A 20767-nucleotide genomic window follows, 5' to 3' on the forward strand; every position below is an offset into this window, starting at 1 on the left:
CGTGTGGGCCAGGTAAGAAAGGGTGACGGTGGACACTGTTTTTCTAGCTATGCGTTTCAGAGCACTTTGCACCTGCCTCCACAATCCACTTACTGCAGCTGCCTGATCTTCAGAGCGGCTCAGAGACAGAAACCAGCAGGTCCTCATAGCAGGCCTGCCTGGAGCAGGCACTGGGCTAGGCTTGCTGCTCTCTGTGTCCAGCAAAAGCACAGAAGTCAGTGCAAGCTGTAGGTGCTCAATGAGAAAGTGTGTCAATAAACCCTCCTACTTCCTACGGCTTCACCTCTAAAACAAGACCTGCTTTTTCTCCTAGAACTTAAAGTGTCACCCTTAGGCAAGCTGCTTACCCATAATGTCTTAGTCCCTGTAAGAGGGCATGTCCTACTAGCTATTATCAGAGGCCTCGTGAGGACAGATTTAAAGCACGTGCCACGGTAGTGCTCAATAAATGTTCTGCTACTTCATCCTCAACACAGAACAATGGTACTTAGCCCTCCGATTGCTAAGAAGATTAAGGGAGATCACGCAGGGAAAGCATCAGAAACAATCTGGTATACAGTAAGTACTCAAGAAAGGCTAAGTATTGTTATGAGGAGAAACTCATATTTACGTTTATGATCCAAATACGACTAATTGCTTAATTCAACAAGGATTTACTGAACTACAAAGTGTCTGATCCGGAGCCTGGTTTCTGGGTTAGAGCAACCTAAGCCACAAGGGTTAGTTTTTTTTTTTTTAAAGATTTTATTTATTTATTTATTTATTTGAGAGAGAGAGAATGAGAGAGAGCACATGAGAGGGGGGAGGGTCAGAGGGAGAAGCAGACTCCCTGCTGAGCAGGGAGCCCGATGTGGGACTTGATCCCGGGACTCCAGGATCATGACCTGAGCCGAAGGCAGTCGCTTAACCAACTGAGCCACCCAGGCGCCAGTTTTTTTGTTTTTTTATTTTTGTTTTTAAACAACGTCTTTTTTTTGAAAGGACTCTGAGTGACTGCTATTTTGAAATATTTACATATATTAAACAAGAAAATGTAATATTCATCTTTCTAATCTACTCAGTTGTGACATCACACTATGAGCTCCATGATGCATGATTCTTAATTCGCTATTATTGTTTATGTTTCTTTCTTTTCTTCCTTCATTCCTTCTAAAGATTTTTAAAGAACCATTTGGCAGTTTGCTAGTATCTCTAACTGACGTGGAGGAAGAAGGGTAGTAATTCAAACCCTGTTATCTGAAGGTAATATCGGCCGGAGAAAACATGTTTGCTGGATACCTCTTCCTCAGTGATTCTGATGACAGAGGAATGTAACCTCTAACAGTTTTAAAAATGTTCACATTTTAAAGTGACACCCTGAACGCTTAGATAATGCTAGAGAGGAAAATGAATGCATTTTAGGATTTTGAGAACTGCCGTTTTAAAGATATAACAAAAATACTCTTCTTTGAAATATGTATTTTTTGGACAAATATTTATTAGGGACCTTCTATGTACTGCATGTGATTCATATGGCTAATATGAATATGAAGACAAATGCAGAGAAAATAGAAAGATTATACATTATTTCTATAATACAGATAATACACAAAATATTTCTGGTGAGGTGGTTTACAAAAATGTTCTGTTTCCCCATGTATTCTGATTTTTCAGGAGTAAGCATGCTGTTTTGGAATTAAAACTATTGGAACATTCTGTGAACATTTAAACGCTTTACTTTGGGGCGCCTGGGTGGTTCAGTCGGTTAAGTGTCTGCATTTGGCTCAGGTTGGGATCCCAGGGTTCTGGGATTGAGCTCCATTGGGCTCCCTGCGTAGTAGGGAGTCTGCTTCTCCCTCTACCCCTCCCCTGTTCATAATCTCTCTCTCTCTCTCAAATAAATAAATAAAAATCTTTTAAAAAAATAAATGTTTTACTTTTGAAGTTTGAAGTCTTTCAAAAGCCCTGTGTTTGGGGGGCACACTCACCCTTGGCCATGTACTCAGTGATAATGTAGATAGGCTCCTCTCTGGTGACCACGGCATAGAGCCTCACCAGCTTGTCATGTTGAAGGGTCTTCATGAGGTTGGCTTCCTCCAGGAAAGCTTGCACAGACATAGTGCCTGGTTTTAGGGTTTTCACAGCCACTTTGGTACTATTGTTATAGTAACCTAGAAAGACAGCAGAAGAGAGGGCATGTTTTATCCAACTGAAAACCAGAAACTTCATGCAGAGTTAGAAGAAAATTTATAGATAGAAAAAACTGACACAAAACTCTAGACATTGTTAACATTAGGGGAGGCCGAGTCAAGGGTGTCTGAGAATTCTCTGTACCATCTTTACAAAAAAAATCTAAAATTATTCCAAAATCAACAAGGTTTCATAAAGCAATATTTCTGGAAAAACCTCCAAATGCACTCCATCATGGAGAAAAGATTTTCCTCTAATGAATAAAATGTTCTTTATCCAAGAACAAAAAAAAGTGCATAGCAAGGCTCGGTATACTCTTACACACACCACACACACACACACACACACACGCATACAGGTCTGGAAGAAAACACACTAAAATATGCCAAATGCTGGCCATCTCCAATGGTGCAATTAGAGTGATTTCATTTGTGTTCACAATACCTTTAACTACCAAATTTTCTACAATGAATATGTATTATTTTTGTAATCAGGAAAAAAAGGTTTGCATTTTTTTAAAAATTTTTTAAAGATTTTATTTATTTATTTGACAGAGAGAGACACAGAGAGAGAGGGAACACAAGCAGGGGGGAGTGGGAGAGGGAGAAGCAGGCTTCCTGCCGAGCAGAGACCCGATGTGGGACTCGATCCCAGGACTCTAGGACCATGACCTGAGCCAAAGGCAGACGCTTAACGACTGAGCCACCCAGGCGCCCCAGGAAGGTTTGCATTTTAAAAAATTATATATACTAACTTTGAAGTATAATATCCTAGAGTCAAATAAACGTTTCCCCAAGTTTTCCAAGAGAACTGGACTTGGGTGACTCTCCATGAGCAAAGGCTTCTGTACGGAAATGTCTGGGAACCACCGCCTGCCTCCCCCTCCCCCATCCAGGAGATGCAGCAGAAGCAGAGAGTCCCGCAGTGAAGAAACTTGTCAGACTTGGCTAACCCCAGCACTTCCCACACCTTCTTGACCACAGGACACACTGTCATGTACCTTTTCACATCCTGTGAAATGCACTTTGGGAAATACTAACTCCTTCATATAGTGTCCCCAAGGTCCCTTTTTCTGGAACCTGCCCCAATGGCGTGCTTACTTCTAAGCCTTTTCTCAGTGGTTTGGCAAAGCAGAAATAGAGATAATCATGTTCCCCTTTCCTCTCCTCTCTTTCTTTACTTCTCTTGGAAGTGCAAGGAAAAGGTGAGGAAGGAGGAACAGCAGGTTCCCTGCGGGTTGCTCTACCTGGTGTACTACAGCTTTTTTTTTTTTTTTTTTAACCTGCCAGCGAAATGGTGATGTCTAGCGTCTGGTCTCTTTGTTAGATCACATAATCATCTGTGTCTGTACAGAATACAGAAATGACTGGAAGCATGCTCAATAAAACACCAACAATGATGATGATCCCTGGGTGATAGAATTTGGAGTGACTTTTCCTTTCTTTTGTTCTTTTCCATTTTGTTTCATTTTGTGAATGAATATGTATCTTTCTTTACAAAAGGGATTATTTTTTTAAAGGAAATTATATCTCTATTTCTACACTTCCAAATGGGCCAGAAAAAGTGTTAACTACAGCTAACAGTCAACCACACTTACTAACTTTTCTTCTGATCATTAACACTTACTACTCTGTTAAAACTTTTCCTTTTATATTTCACTTTGATTTGTACTTAGTAGTAGCTTGCAGTGTTGTACAGAAAAATGAAAAATGCAATGTACAAAGTAAGTGTTAAAATGTATGGATAAGGGGCGCCTGGGTGGCTCAGTCGTTAAGCGTCTGCCTTCGGCTCAGGTCATGATCTCAGGGTCCTGGGATCGAGCCCCGCATCGGGCTCCCTGCTCCGCGGGAAGCCTGCTTCTCCCTCTCCCCCTCCCCCTGCTTGTGTTCCCTCTCTCGCTGTGTCTCTCTCTGTCAAATAAATAAATAAAATCTTTAAAAAATAAAATAAAATAAATAAAAATAAAAATAAATAAATAAAATGTATGGATAAGCCAGTAATAGAAAGCTGACAAAATACTGTACTAGGTTATTTTCAAAAGCCACAACCTACAAAAAATAATGGAATCATAAATCTATTAAATTGATTTTCCATTTAAATGCATAATTACACACAATATGATCTTTCTTATAGCCCTTAAGAGTAAATTTAAAGTAAATTCCACCAACAAAAGTCCTTTAACATTGTATTTGAACCAAGAAGATTCATTATCTCAAAACTACAATAAGATATCACCTCACACCTGTCAGAATGGCTAAAATTAAAAAGACAAAAAACATCAAGGATTGGCAAGGATGTGGAGAAAAAGGAACCCTATTGCAGTGTTGGTGGGAATGCAAACTGGTGCAAGCACTGTGGAAAACGGTATGGGGGTTCCTCAAAAAAATTTAAAATAAAACTATCCCATGATCCAGGGGTCGCACGACTGGGTATTTACCCCCAAAACACAAAAACACTAATTCAAAGGGATACGTGCACCCCTATGTTTATAGCAGCATTATTTACAATAGCCAAACTATGGAAGCAGCCCAAGTGTCCATCAATAGATGAATGGATAAAGAAGATATATATATATATGTATATATATATACATATATATATGCAATGGAATACTATTCAGCCATAAGAAAGAATGAAATCTTGCCATTTGCAACAACATGGATGGAGCTAGAGAGTATAATGCTAAGTAAAATAAGTCAGAGAAAGACAAATAGCATATGATTTCACTCACATGTGGAATTTAAGATACAAAACAAGGAAAGGAAAAAAAAGAGAGAGAGAGAGAGAAACCAAGAAAACAGACTCTTAACTGTAGAAAACAAACTGATGGTTACCAGAGGGGAGGGGGATGGTGGGATGGGTGAAATAGGTGATGGGGATTAAGAGTACACCTCATCATAAAAAAATTAAAAATTAAAATAAAAAAGATTCATTATAAATTTGTTTAAAGGTTTATACATAGGTATTCAGTTACAGGAATAAATCTAATAAATGAATTTAGAAAGTCACAGGATAGAAAGTTAATAAACAGAAATCTGTTGTATATCTACATACTAATAATGAACTAGCATAAAGAGTAATTAAGAAAACAATCCCATTTATAATTGTACCAAAAAGAATAAAATATCTAGGAATAAATTTAACCAAGGAGGTAAAAGATCTGTACTCTGAAAACTATAAAACGTTGATGAAAGAAATTAAAGATGACACAAACTAATAGAAAGATATACCATGCTCATGGATTAGAAGGATTAATATTGTTAAAATGAACTTACTATGCAAAGCAATCTACAGATTCAATGTAATCTCAATCAAAATGCCAACAGTATTTTTTACAGAACTAGAACAAATAATCTGAAAATTTGTATGGAACCACAAAAGACCCTGAATAGCCAAAGCAATCTTGAAAAAGAAGAACAAAGCCGGAGGCATCACAATCCCAGGTTTTGAGATATAGTACAAAGTTACAGTAATCAAAACAGTATGGTACTGGCACAAAAATAGACACATACATCAATAGAACAGAACAGAGAGCCCAGAGATAAACTCATACTTTTATGGTCAATTAATCTGTGAAAAATAAGGCAAGAATATACAATGGGGTAAAGATAGTTTTTATAATAAGTGGTGTTAAGAGAATTGGACAGCTACATGCAAAACAATGAAACTGGACCACTTTCTTACACTATACACAAAAATAAAATTCAAAATGGATTCAAGACTTAAATATAAGACCTAAAACTATAAAACTCCCAAAAGAAAGCATAGGCAGTAAACACTTGACATCAACCTTTGAAACATATTTATAAATATGTTTCCTCAGGCAAGGAAAACAAAAGCAAAACTAATCTACTGGGACTACACCAAAATAAACAGTTTTTGCACAGCAAAGGAAACCATCAACAAAATAAAAAGACAACCTGCTAAGTGGGAGAAGATATTTGCAAGTGATACATCCAATAAGGGGTTAATATCCAAATATATAAGGAACTTCTATAACTCAACACCAGAAAAAAACAAATAATCTGATTAAAAATGGGTAGGGGATCTGAACAGACATTTTTCCAAAGAAGACTTACAGATGGCCAACAGACATATGAAAAGATGCTCAACATCACTAATTATCAGAGAAATGCAAATCAAAACCACAGTGAGATCTCACCTCACACCTGTCAGAATGGCTCGTATCAAAAAGACAAGAAATAACAAGTGTTGGTGAGGATATGGAGAAAAAGGAACCCTTTGCGCAGCCACTGTGGAAAACAGTATGGCGGTTCCTCAAAAAATTAAAAATAGAAATACCGTATGATCCAGCAATTCCACTTTTGGGTATTTACCCAGAGAAAATGAAAACATTAGTTCTATGTTTATTACACCCTTATGTTTATTACAGCATTATATACAATTGCCAAGATACGGAAGCAACCTAAGTGTCCACCAGTAGATGAATGGATAAGGAAGTGGTACACACACACACACACACACACACACGCACTAGAATTTACTCGGCCATAAAAAAGATGAGATCTTGCTATTGGCGACAGCATGAATGGACCTAAAGGGCATTATGCTAAGTGAAATATATCAGACAAAGAAAGACAAATACCATATGATTTCACTTAGATGTGGAACCTAAAAAAACAAAACAAATGGACAAACAAAAAACAAAAACAGACTCAACAGAGAACAAGCTGGTGGTTGCCAGAGGGGAAAGGGGTGTGGGGAAGGGCAAAATAGGTTTAGGGAATGAAGAGGTACAAATGTCCAGTTATAAAATAAGTAAGTCATGGAGATGAAAAGTAGAGCATAGGGAATATAGTCAATAATATTGCAATTATATTATGTGGTGACAGATGGTAACTGCACTTACCAGGGTGAGCAGTGAGTAATTTATAGAATTGTCAAATCACTATTTTGTGCACCTGAAAGTAATATAACATTGTGTGCCAACTATCCTCTAATAATAAATACAAAAAATAAATTATATAAAATGCAAAAGAAAGTTTATACATAGAACCTCAGTTACATGACTATATCAGTGGCAAACAGCAAGAAAATACGATCTCTTTGACACATGTAACTGACAAAGGACTAGTGTCCAGAATATGTAAAGAATTCCTATAAATCAATAAGAAAAATAGAAAAATAGGCAAAGGCTTGAATAGACATTTCAAAAAGAAGAAGTCCACTGGGTGATGGACATTAAGGCGGGCATGTGATGTAATGAGCACTGGGTATTATGTAAGACTGATGAATCACTGATCTCTACCTCTGAAACTAATGATATACTGTATGTTAATTAATTGAATTTAAATTTAAAAAAGAAGTCCAAATGGCTAGGAAACATGTAAAAAGAACTCAATCTTATTAGTAATCAGAGAAGTGCAAATAAAACCATAGGAAGACACCACCACCCAGCTCAACAAAAATGACAAAGCCTGACAATGTGAGTGCTGGTGAGCACACAACCCTAGTGGGGAAACTGGGGCAGCTCCCCAAGGCCTTCTTCTGTGCTCTTTTCTGAGCGTCAGTAAAATTCAGCTGGGAAGCTTCTATCTTTACCAACATTCCCAGGGGCCCATGGCGGATTTTGACAGAGCAGCCTTCTTTCAAGTGCAATTACCTTGAGTGACCACACACACACACACACACACACACACAAACACACAAGGGCTGTGCTGACCAGCAGCCCCCCTCCTTCTAGATACAATTCTGTTGATCAGGAAATGGCACACTGAAATCTCTTGTACATTTTGCTGGGACAAGAACTTTGGAAACAGAGTTGGCAGTATTTAGGAGAGTTGAAGATTCATACTCCCATGATCCAGTAAAACGACTCCTGGCCACCCTTGAGAAAGTCACGTACCCTTTGCACCAGTACAAAAATGTTCCCGGCAGAATTGTTCATAGTGGCTTAAAACTGGGAACACGTCCAGTTCCATCAATAAATAGTGAAATCAATGGATAAGCCTTCTTACCACTTGAGTACTTATATAATGCAACACTACATAGCAATGAAAGTAAATGAACTGTAGCTACACCCCAAAAACATGGATGAATCTCACAACGATAATACTGAACAGAAGAGACGAGACATAATACAAGAGTACATTTGGTATGATTCAATTATATAAAGTTTAAAAACAGGCAAGACTAAACTATATTGTTTGAGGATGCACACCCCCATATACAAAAGTAACAGAAGTGTAAAGAAAAGGAAATTATCACAGAAGTCCAAATGGCAGTTGCCTTTGGGGGACGGTCTTTTGGGGGATAGCGAGGTTGGGGTTGGGAAGGGATAAGTAGGGGCTTCTGGGTGCTGGCAAGTTTCCAGCGTGTGATCTCAGTATCTACCACACCAGCTTTCCTTTTGTAATTATTTGTGATCTTGACTATTTGTGCTGTACATACTTTCCAGTCTGCTTGTTATATGACACAGCAATAAAAGCGAAAGAAACAAAACTATTCCCTCTCTGTCGAACAATGGAACTCACTGAGACTTTTACATCATATAAAATTATGGCTAAAGGATGAAGAAAATAAATGCTTTCCAAGGGTAGGGGAAGAGTTATCAGGAAATAGCACAGCTGCTAAAGATATTAAAAATGCTGATAGGGAGTTTGAGATGAACAGGGACTAAAACAGCTGTGTCAAGAGCACAGCTCAAGAATGGCAGTAACTCCCACTTACTTGTGTCTTGGGGTTGTGGTATTTAAGCAACAGGGCATGTTTCCAACTTGCACTAAAGGCATGGTTTTTATTCGGTGCTACGGATCAAACTGTACTTTACCAAGATATTCTCCAGTATTCAATTAACCTGCTCATGGAGATTTGGGTTGGCATTACAGATGCAAATGATTTTTTTAAAAAATTCATTTGAAAGTAAAGAATGTCTTGAAGAGTGCCACTTTGGCACAGTTAAAGACAGTTGGGGTGACAATCTGAGAAAGCTCTATTTTCAGGTGTGCCTAATTTGCTAAAGAACACCTAAGTACCACAAAATGGAAGTTGGTAAAAAAAAGATGCATGGGGTTGATTTTGCAAGTTGGCTGGTGATTAATTTCAATGCAGTTGGCTTAAATGAAAATGTATCAAGCAAAACCTGAGTGGCTCAGGCCATTAAGCGTGGGACTCTTGATTTCAGCTCAGGTCATGATCTCAGGGTTGTGAGATCGAGCCCCACATCTGGTTCTGCGCTCGGTGCAGAGTCTGCTTGTCCCTCTCTCTCTGCTCCTCCATCTGTTCATGCTCTGTCTCTAAATAAATAAAATCTAAAAAAAAAAAAAAAAATCAAAATTCAATTCAAAACAAGTTCCTTTTCTTCTACAAAGTCTCTTCGTAGACCAAGTGGTAACAGGAAACATCATCCTTGGCTTCACTGACTAGTCAGTTCCCTCGGAATCCAATAATCCACGGGGGAAAAACGTGTCACCAAGCCAGATGTCAAGAGGATCACATGAAGGACAGGAAACAGCTTGAGGGAGAAACTGCTTTCTTTTATCCCCACCCCTCCTCCCCAGAACAGGTCACTTCCTCGTATTTGTTCACTGCATTTCAGACCAAAAAAACCCAGACCATAAAATGTGACTGGTGGTCTATGAACCATTCCTCAAGCTTCACAAAAATATCAATTTACTTGGTTAACAGTGATATCATTTTTAATTTGTTCTTCTTTTTCTATCAATGAGAAAAACTAGCCTGCTCATCTCTTGAGAAATAAAATAGAGAAATAAAAAGAGAAAAAACAAAATTCAGGCAGCTCTAAATGGCAGACTTGTTATTACACCAACCCTCAAGAGAGTTGGAATGAGACATACAGACATACCTAGGAGAGGGGGCAACCTTTGACCTCTGATGCATAACATAATGTCATCAATCATTATTCTTTTGGTTTTATTCCCAGTATTCCTCTGCTAAATGCATTCAACATATTGACCTTATTTCAATAGCTAAGGAAGAGCTCCCTGATAGCCAAATTCACAGAACCGATATATCTGCAAAAGACTGCAGATCAGAATTTCTATTTTGTTCTATTCCCTTTCTTTTTTAAATTTCTTCCTTCTTTCCTTCCTTCCCCACCCTGTTCCTACCTCTTCTTCCTTCCTTTCTTTAATACAAGACCAAAAAGAGAAAAGCCCGATTAAAAAAAAACATCTATGTCAATATCCTGGCAATGATATCATACTGCAGTTTTGCAAGATGTTAGCATTGGGGGAAACTGGGTAAAGGTTACATGGGATCTCTTTGCATTATATATATATGTGATACAATATATATGTATATAAAGCTTTGTTGAAATATAATCCATATACCATACCATTTGCCTATTTAAAGTATACAATTCATTGGTTTTTATATATTCAGAGTTGTGAGCCCATCAGCACAATTATTGAAACATTTCCATCACCCCCAAAAGAAACCCCATATCCCTTGACAGTCACATCCCCATCCTTCCACCTGAGGCAACCACTCATTTCCTTTGTCTTTATAGATTTGCCTATTCACAACATTTCATATAAATGGAATCACATAACATGTGGTCCTCTGTGTCTGTCTGGCTTTTATCATTCAACATAGTGTTTTCAATGGTCATCCACACTGTAGCATGTGTCAGTACTTTATTTCTTTTTCTTGCTGAATAATATTCCATGGTATGGATACACCACATTTTGTCTATCCATTCAGTTGATGGACATGTGGGTTGTTTACACTCTTTAGCTATTATGAATAATGTTCTTCCAAATATCCATGTAAAAGTGTTTGCATGGACATGTTTTCATTTCTGTATTATTTCTTACAATTACATATACATCTATAATTATCTCAAAATAAGAAGTTTAATTTTAAAAACCCCAAGAAACAGGGGTGCCTGGGTGGCTCAGTTTGTTAAATGTCCAACTCTTAGTTTTGGCTCAGGTCATGATCTCATGGATCATGGGACTGAGCCCTGGGTCGGGCTCCACGCTCAGCAGGGAGTCTACTTGAAGATTCTCTCCCTCTCCTTCTGCCCCTCCCCACCTCTGTGCACGCATGAATATGCATGTGCACGCACATGCTCGAGTGCTCTCTCTCTCAAATAAATAAATAAATCTTAAAAAAAATAAATAAATCTTAAAAAAAATAAATAAATCTTAAAAAAAAATCAACAAGAAACAACTTTGTTGAGTGAGGAAATCCTGGGTAATCTCTCCTATTTCGGTCTTTCCACTAATGTTACCATACTTTCTTTATAAGAAAATTCAGTATTTAATAATAACAACAGTTCTCTGAGTGCTGTCGACTACGTGCTCACCTGAATCATCTCATTTAATCCTCACACCATGCCTACAAAAGCTAGGTTCTATTATAATCTTTCAGATAAGCTTCTGTTGCCTCTCTCTTATAAAACATTATTAGCAAATCAAACAAACCAATTAAAACCTGAGCAAAGGACTTGAATAGATATTTCTCCAAAGAAAACATATAAATGGCCAGTAAACACATGAAAAGATAAACACATATACTCAACATAACTAATCACTAGGGAAATACAAATCAAAACCACAATGAGATACAACCTAACATCCATTAGGATGGCTACCTTAGGAAGGAAGGAAGGAAGGAAGGAAGGAAGGAAGGAAGGAAGGAAGGAAGGAAGGTAGGAAGGAAGGAAGGGAAAGATAGAAAAGTAAAGAGTAAGTGTTGGTGAGGATGTAGAGAAATTGGAACCCTTGTGCACTGTTGGTAGGAATGTAAAGTGTAGCTACTAAGGAAAACATTATGGCAGTTCCTCAAAAAATTACATATAGAATTTCCCTGTGATCCAGCAATCCCACTCCTGGGTATATACCCCAAAGAACTGGAAGCAGGGTCTCAAAGAGAAATTTGTGCGCGCATGGACATAGCAGCATTATTCACAATAGCCAAAAGGTGGAATCAACGCAAATGTCTATCAGTGGATGAATGGATCAACAAAATATGGTATATACATACAATGGAATTTAAGTCAGCTTTAGAATGGAAAGAAATTCCATCATAGGCTACGACATGGATGAACCTGGAGGACGTTCATATAGCTAAGTGAAATAAGCCAGTCACACAAAAAAGTACATACTTTATGATTCTGCTTATTTATAAAGAAGAAAGTAGAATGGTGGTGAACAGAGGCTGGGAAGAGGGTTATGGGGAATTGTTGTTTAAAGAGTATAGAAGCCCAGGGCGCCTGGGTGGCTCAGTTGGTTAAGCGACTGCCTTCGGCTCAGGTCATGATCCTGGAGTCCCGGGATCGAGTCCCGCATCAGGCTCCCTGCTCGGCGGGGAGGCTGCTTCTCCCTCTGACCCTCCCCCCTCTCATGTGCTCTCTGTCTCTCTCATTCTCTCTGTCTCAAATAAATAAATAAAATCTTTAAAAAAAATAAAAAATAAAAAATAAATAAAGAGTATAGAAGCCCAGTTTTCAAGATAAAAAGAGCTTTGGAAATTGGCTGTCTAATCAGAATGTCCATAACAGTATTGAACTGTACACTTAAAAACGGTTAAGATGGTAAATTTTAAGCTATATGCATTTTACCACGCACACAAAATTATTAGCAAATCTACTCAAATGCTGAATTTTCACCAGATTTTTACCTTCTTTCAAACAGTTTAAATCCAAGTAACACTCTCGATAGAACAGTTAAATATTTTCCAATGCTGCATTTCTCCTCTCTTCTAAACCTCAGTTTCTCCCACTACCTCGGCTCATGCTAAAAAATGTTCTCTAAAGTCAGTATGAAGATTTAGCAGGTGGCCAGTGGAAGCACATGAACAGGAAAAGGCGAGAAATGGGCAGGAGGATCTAGTATATCTGGAATTGGAAGCAGAGGTTTTCCTCATCTCAGAAGGACCAATGAGCTTGATCTGCAGGTGACAATTTCAGCACAGGTTTGGGTCACTCAGGACAGAAATGTACTGTGAGCCGACTGACTCAGGCGTTGACCCCTGCTGCTACGCTAGCTCACCCCCTCCTCAGTTTCTCTGGCCGAGTTGGGCTGGCATATGGCACCTGCGACCACCACCATGGCAAACCTGGCAAAGAGTTTACCATTCTACTTGCTAGTAGCTCTCAAGAAAATTTTAAGAAGGGATGCCCGGGTGGCTCAGTCGGTTAAGCGTCTGCCTTCGGCTCAAGTCATGATCCCGGGGTCCTGGGATTGAGCCCCACATCGGGCTCCTTGCTCAGCAGGGAGCTGCTTCTCCCTCTCCTGCTGCTCCTCCTGCTTGTGCTCTCTCTCTCTCTCCCTCTCTCTCTCTGGTAAATAAATAAATAATCTTTAATATTTAAAAAAAAGAAAATTTTAAGAAAACACAAGAGGACTAACATAATCTCTTCCCCTCAAAGCAATAACTTCCCAGACTAGCAGATCTTATCCCTTCTCTCTCCAGTGCAAACATCATGTAGTTTGATGCCTTCATCCCGGCTTCACAGCTGAACATGAGGAGGTTGGAACAGAACTCCAAACCATCATTTCATATGCAGGGTTACTGTTTTAGAGCAGATGAGTACACCCTGTTAAGCTCCCTCTACTTTTCTCTTCATGACAGGTATGCAATTCCTTTGCTGGCAAATATTCACAGGAAGGTCTAACTGGATTATTTAGAATTCGAACTCATGATTGAAGTTGGGGAAAATCCACTGAAATATAGCTTCCAGTGACTATGGTCAAATATGGTAAAATAAAGAAGATGAAACTAGAGTGCACAGAACCATACTGTATAGGAAACACGTCAGGTATAGAATTTCATTCTCATTTCAGCAACTGAGAAGATGGTTGTTTGCCCATTTTACTGATGAGGAAACTGATGAGGTCAAACTAACTTGTATATAGCTTTTAGCAAGCAAGTGAGTCCAGGTCTCTGGGAGGCCAAAGCCTCTGGTGTCTTCACTGCCTTGAATGACTTTGGGCAAGTCACTTGTCTGAGTCCAGTGTCCTTGTTTATCAAATGCTGACAATAATTCCTATCTCACAGTGGTATTGCAATGAGTATGAGAGATAACTGAAGAATATGTGCCTAGAAGGCGGGCAGTGGACACTGTACAGCTTGGATAGTCTTTCCTCCCGTCCTTCTTCTTCCTCATCCCCCACTTCATCACCTCCTCCCCATTCAAAGTCATGGTAAATACAGGGAGGAACATGGTTCCCTCAGTGAGCCAGCGGGGTTGGAGAAGACACGTTGGGAGGGAGCGTGGAGGAAGATAGGGGCAGCTTCTCTTTAGAGAAGTGATGGCTTCTAAGAGGGAACAAACCTCAACATGAGCAGATAATGCTGAAACCATTTGAGGAAAGTTCTCTTGGAGCAGAAGATATTTACAAGATCTTAAATGATCTCCCCACAGATTATCAATTAATTATGAAAAAGAACTAAAAAGTAGTATTTACAATGGAGAAATCTGGTAGACCTCCTTAAAATCACACAGACCATGAGCAATAACGGGACCAACTAATATTTTGTACCTCCTGGTAGATGCCTTGCGGACACAGCATCGTTTACTGCTTAGATACTATTCATGCACAAAGGCATTTCCTGAGCCAAATCATGGAAAAATCCAAATGAGGAACATTCTACAGAACAACTGACCCATGTTCTACAAAATGTCAGTGTCATAAAAGATGAAGAAGGACCGAGGGACTGTTCCAGATTAGAGGGTAGTGAAGACACGTCAACTCAATGCAAATACATGATCCTAGGGAGCTCAAGGGCATTACTGGGACAACTAAAGGAATTCTAGACTTCGTATTAGATAATAGTATGTATTGATGTTAGATCTCCTAAACGTGGCCAATGTATTGTGTAAGATAATGGTCCTGCTCTCAGGAGACACATATTTCTGTATTTAGGGGTGAAAAGTCATCACATCTGCAACTCACTGTGTATGTGTGTGTATGTAGAAAAGAGAAAAAGCAAATATAGCAAACCACTAACTGGTGAATTCAGGTGAAGGGTTTGCAATGTTCATTACACAATTCTAGCCCCTATTCTGTGGATTTGCAAAAAAACATATTAAGAAATAAATACAAACACCTCAGAGGAATAAAGAAGGTAGCTTTTTTTTAAAAATGAGCAGGTAACAGCTTGATGATCCCTCAAAAAGCTAATGATAGAATTACCATATGACTCAGCAATTTCACTGTTAAAAGAACATATATACCCAAGAGAAATGAAACCATTTGTCTACACAATTTGTACATGAATGTTCGTAGCAGCACTATTCACAATAGCCAAAAGGTAGAAACAACCCAAATATCCATCAGCAGACAAGTGGATAAACAGTGTGGTGTATCCATACAGTAGAACATTATTCAGCCATTAAAAAAAGGATGAAATTCTGACACATGCTACAACATGGATGAGCCTTGAGGACATTATGTTAAGTGACGTAAGCCAGTCACAAAAAGGCAAATGCAGTAGGATTCCACTTACATGAGGTACCTAGACCAGTCAAGTTCACTGAGACAGAGAGCAGAATGGTGGTTGCCCGGGTCGGGGCAGGGGAAATGGGGAATGGTTGCTTCACGGGTACACTGCTTCCTTTCTGGAACTAGATGGAGGTGGTTATGCAACAACATGAGTACAGTAAATGTCACTGAATCGTTTACTTTAAAATGACTGATTCTCTGTGACACAAATCTTACCTCAATAAAAAGGAAAAGGGCAGACAGGCAAAGGGGGAGTTGGATTCTACAACCTGGGCCACAGAGTGTGAATGAGAAGAGGCTGCCGCGGCCAGGAGTGCACACTCACACCCACGAATCTGCTGGCTGGGATGGAAATGGTGTGCGTGACAGGCACTACTGACTGGTTCTGGAATATGCTAACCAAAATGAAGACTGTCAGCTTGTGTAATTATCATTTACCTGGATTCCATAACAAGTTCACAGACTTACAGCGCAGCGAACTCATTCTATGCTGGGTCAGTATCCGCCATATTCAAAAGATGCTTCAACTAAAGCAACAGCAACAGGAGAAAGGAGGCGATACTCTGATCCCAGAGGCCAACATGTTAGAGGAGAAACCTCTCCCTCACAGACCCCTGGATGGGCAAGTGGGCTGCCTACATGGTCGCAGCAGGCTGAGTCTCTAGCTTCTGCTCAGCTGGGACTGCACAGGATTAAAAGCTGCTACCCCTTCGTCTCTCTAGAAATCACAGTTGCTTTTCACTCACACAAAGCTGGCACAGAAAATGTGATCCACTGAGACTGCCTGACCACACGTGTTATCCTGAACAAGAGCAACGGCATTTTCAGTTAGAACCTCGAAGAGAACATGACTTTTTTAAAAAGGGCTCTATAAATTCTATCACAAAAGAAAAAAGAAAATTCAAATTTGCTATAAAAACTTTAGAAAAGACATGGGGAAAAAAATCCCCTGGAGAAGTCACTGCTCTAATTTCATGGTTACCTCTGGTCTGCCTGAGAAGGCAGGACGTAAGGAATAATTCATGAATGGCAGCATTTTGAGCACCTTTAGAAACTTTCTGGTGAGAAAGTGCAATAAATGTGATGCTTCTTATTATGCCCACTAGTAAGGACGAACCTCACCCTGAATATAATTTTCCCTGAGATGGAAACCAGTTTCCTGCCCTTAAAATATGTGTCCAGAGAATCTGGTGATGAGAGAATCACGAACGAGTAGACAGAACAATCAGGATAAAAACCCACTGTCCTCTTCCTTACAAACGTTCATTCTAAAAGAGCTACTACAGGGGACAGGAGAAGTGAAATAGGTGAAGGGGAGGAAGAGGTACGAACATCCAGTTATAAAACAATTAAGTCACGGGGATGAAAAGTACAGCACGAAGATAGAGTTAATAATATCGTAACAATGTTGTATGGTGACAGATGTGACTATACTTCTCATGGTGAGCAGGACAAAACATACAGAGCTGTTGAATCACTATGTTGTACACCTGAAACAAATATAACATTGTATGTCAAGTATAATTCAACTAAAAATTTAAGAGAGAGAGTTACAAGGAAGAGAGTCCAATCAAACCAATTTGCAGGCCAGTTCTTGTGCCAGGTGGGCAGAGCAAAACAAAAGAAATGATGTTTCTGACATGGTTTAATGTTTGGCTGAGAAAATGGATGGACACTGCTTGAGCCCTTATTTCTCTGGTCACCTCCTCCAGAGCCACACACTCACCCATCCAGACTTCCCCGAACTGCCCAGCACCAAGCCTTTTCACCAACTTGATGGAATCCCGTGGGATCTCCCAGGCATCTTTGTCCCATGGCTTTTGTGGTTTGGGGCTAATACAAGCCTTCTCCAACCTTCTGCACAAGCCATCTGACTGCTCTAATGTGAAAGAGAAAAAAAAAGGTTAAGAAATGTCCTACTTTGTAATTTACCAGTATCTATGAAGAAATTTCGACTACTAGTGGGATCATTGGTTGACGCAGTCGATGCAGTCTACGAACCTAAAATGCTATGGGGGTATCTTTTGTCTAATTGTGACTTTGGAAATTCTTGCCTGAAGGACATTTTATCCATTAGTACTGTTTGCAAACCTACAATATGTATCCCCTCAGAGTGGGTTACAGAAGTAAACAGTACCAGCAGCTACCGACTATAACTGACTTTAATCACACAGAGAATGAACCTAAAGGCCGCCCATGGGTTTGGCTTCTCAGGGCTGAAAAGTGGCACTGGAGACTGAGGACCATTGACTTGCCTCTTCTAAATATTTTCTTGTTGTTGTTATTTCTGTTTTCTTTTACCCAGACTATGGATTACTTTTACACACACACACACACACACATATAAATATATATATATATATATATATATATATATATATATATATATAAAAAGACACAGACCCGCAAATCTGCATTCTGATTCCAAATATTTAAAAATGTGTTGTAAAAATATGCACTACATGAAAAGAATATTCATTTTTCTCTTCTCAGTTTTGGAACATTAACTGTCAAACAGCATGGATGTGGTGGAAAGAACTGGGATAATTATTCACTAAGATCCGATCTGACTTTAAATGCATATGTAATTACAGATTAATTTAGAATCAATTACAGATACGGATCCTCCAAATTCATCCAAAAGAAATATGAGGTAGAAGAATTTTAATATAAAGAAGTGTCTGACACCCTACATTTTGTAATAAATCTGTTTTGTCTTGTCCGACCTTCAGTTTTTACTTACTTTGGTAATGTTTAATCATGTCACTGATACAAGGAAAAGTGATTCGTGGAGAGATGTAATAACCCCCATTGTCCAGACTTCTAATTTTGTAGTGCTTAATAACATCACCGTGCACAGGGTCATAATCTCTGACAGAAAGAGAGTAGCTTCCTGTGGGGGAAAAACATAAGTTTGTTATCAAACCATAAAACTTTCACGACCAGGATATATCTCTTTTTAAAAAAAGAATTCTAGACTAGTTTCTAAGAATGATTTCCTAAATAGTGATTTAGAAGGGGACTTAAACCACTTCCTACCTTTCAAGGTTTCGCTTTCTCTGATAAGAAAAGCTCCAGGACTGTTCCCTGGCGCCAGCAGCTGTCTTTCTGCATCTTTCCTGGTTATATCCTTGAAAAACCACCTGAGAAGACATTGTCACACTTCATGGATGTTACGCTCCAGGGAAGGAAAAAGGTAAGGAATGCATAAGAAAGCCAAGGCAGCAAGCAAAACCATCCAAGATGGCAACAGGTAAGGACTCACTCTTCCGTTTCCAAGGTGTTGACTTTGGCGACATAGTTGCTGGGGATGAACCCTTCTCTCTTTGTTGAAAGGGATTTAGCTTTCCACCATTCTCCATTCCTGGAAGAGAAGCGGACATCAAAAAGTGTCTGTGTCCAGGGGCGCCTGCCTCGCTCTGTTGGTACAGCATGGGACTCCTGACCTTGGGCCTGTGAGTTCGGGTCCCACGTTGTGTGTAGAGATTACGTTTAAAAAAATAAAACTTTAAAAAAATAAGTGTTTGTATCCAATGAGTCAAGAACTGCAATAACAATTGTCTGAAGGGGGGGTGAGGGAGGGTGGGAAGATCCCTGGAGCCCCAGAATCCAGCGGGAAAATTCGCTCCTTTTGCTGAAATAAAACTATGTTTAGGGACTTAAGGCAAAGGAAAACAGCCTCATAAATGGATCACTGTGCTCGGCGCCTCACACACAAGAGTTGGTGAAAATGGTTCCTCTCTTGCAGAAGCAACACGTTTGTAATTTCCCCCAGAATCTCCAAGAAATGCCGTAGGATCCTTATATAGAAACGAGAGTCAAGGGAACAATGAACCATCGCTCTCACGTTATAAACTCCTTTGTTAAAACATCTACTTTCCATAGAGAGGTGCTGTGGAGAGAAGAAACGGAAAACCATGAAGTAATCCCAAGCAGGTAGGCTCATTCCCCCTGTTCTTGCCCTCAGCATGGAGCCAAGGAGGAGGCTGGGGCCGAGGAAGGAGGCAGGAATGGAAGAGTCCCCAGGAGCCTCAACTATGATGTTCAAATCCCCACGCCCAGTCGGGCTCCTTGTTTGCAAGCCATGAAGGACAGCCACAAGGGACACGAAGCTGCTACCTGCCGTACGTGTATTCACGACATTCTCACATCAACCCCCGGACAGAGCCACTGTCACTCCCATTATAGGCCACTCCCATTTCCTAAGTGAAGAAACGAAAGCATAGAGCTGAAGGGACTTGTCAAGGTCACACAGCTATCAAGAGGCAGGGCCAGGATTAGGCCCGAGTTCACACTCACCCAGTAAGTGAGAACTGCTCTTAACCACTTAGCACCTTGTACTTACTAAGGGGTCTCTCTCCTCCAACCCTGGTAGGCCGGCCAGCATGACAACGTATGCAAGATCAGGGGCAAATACTTGGGAAATCCTTATTCTCAGTACCAAGTCCCTGTGGTCTGAGCCACAGGTCTGTGAGTCAGCATGGGGAGCTGGGGGGGCTGGGTCAAGGACACGACAATGTCTAAGTGTCTTCACAGAAGGACGACAACGGCTGAGTAGGGGCTTTTCCAAAATGATGGCTGCTTCTGCACAGTGCCCTTAAAAATCAAACCAAGTCGGACCCATACACCCAGTCTGAATTTGAGCAATATAACTAAGTAAAAACATAAAATAAACATGTTATTTGCATTAAAATAACATGCAAACTCCACACAGACACAAGCTTCTTAAGGTGGCACAGATGGATAAAGAAAGAAACTGGTGTCTGCATTCAAAGGGAAACCTGGAGAACATAAGAGGAAGATTCCTTTGGCCTCACTCCTTGCACTCCCAAAGCCCTGCTAGCAGCAAGGAGGCTGGGAGGCTGCTCATTGCTGTGCTGCTGGGAGCAGAACGAAGGGGCCAGGACTCTGGCCCGAGTAAAGGGTGCGTGGGCATACTTACTCCTCCAGGACTTTCATCTTCTCTCCTTTCTTGAAAGACAAGTCGTCCGGGTGGATGCCATCATAGGGGTACAAGGCTACCACGATGTCTCCTTGCTCCTCCGGATCTAAAAATGAAGGACGAAAGGGGAGATGTTCAAGAATCCATCAATGGAAACGTTTTAACAAATCTTTATCAGGCACAAAAGATGGATAATGACATGTGTTTCCTGCCTAGTGGG

The 20767-nt window shown here is 39.9% G+C and overlaps 1 protein-coding gene across 2 annotated transcripts in view; it reads right to left on the reverse strand.

The window, feature by feature from the left end:
• The window catches only part of LYN (LYN proto-oncogene, Src family tyrosine kinase), a 116910-nt gene that overhangs the window by 35421 nt on the left and 60722 nt on the right, over positions 1-20767 (reverse strand). For both annotated transcript variants that reach the window (XM_045896539.3, XM_045896537.3), the window contains exons 4-9: positions 20548-20653; positions 18871-18969; positions 18645-18748; positions 18349-18498; positions 17332-17484; positions 1968-2150 (exon numbers count right to left, since the gene is read on the reverse strand). In XM_045896539.3, the coding sequence (XP_045752495.1) occupies positions 1968-2150; positions 17332-17484; positions 18349-18498; positions 18645-18748; positions 18871-18969; positions 20548-20653 (795 nt within the window). The remainder of the gene's footprint in view (positions 1-1967; positions 2151-17331; positions 17485-18348; positions 18499-18644; positions 18749-18870; positions 18970-20547; positions 20654-20767) is intronic.

This window comes from Mirounga angustirostris, unplaced genomic scaffold (assembly GCF_029215605.1).
Source record: "Mirounga angustirostris isolate CCGP_5_RB_7025 unplaced genomic scaffold, mMirAng1.0.hap1 SCAF_4, whole genome shotgun sequence".
In the NCBI taxonomy this organism is placed as follows: Eukaryota; Metazoa; Chordata; class Mammalia; order Carnivora; family Phocidae; genus Mirounga; species Mirounga angustirostris.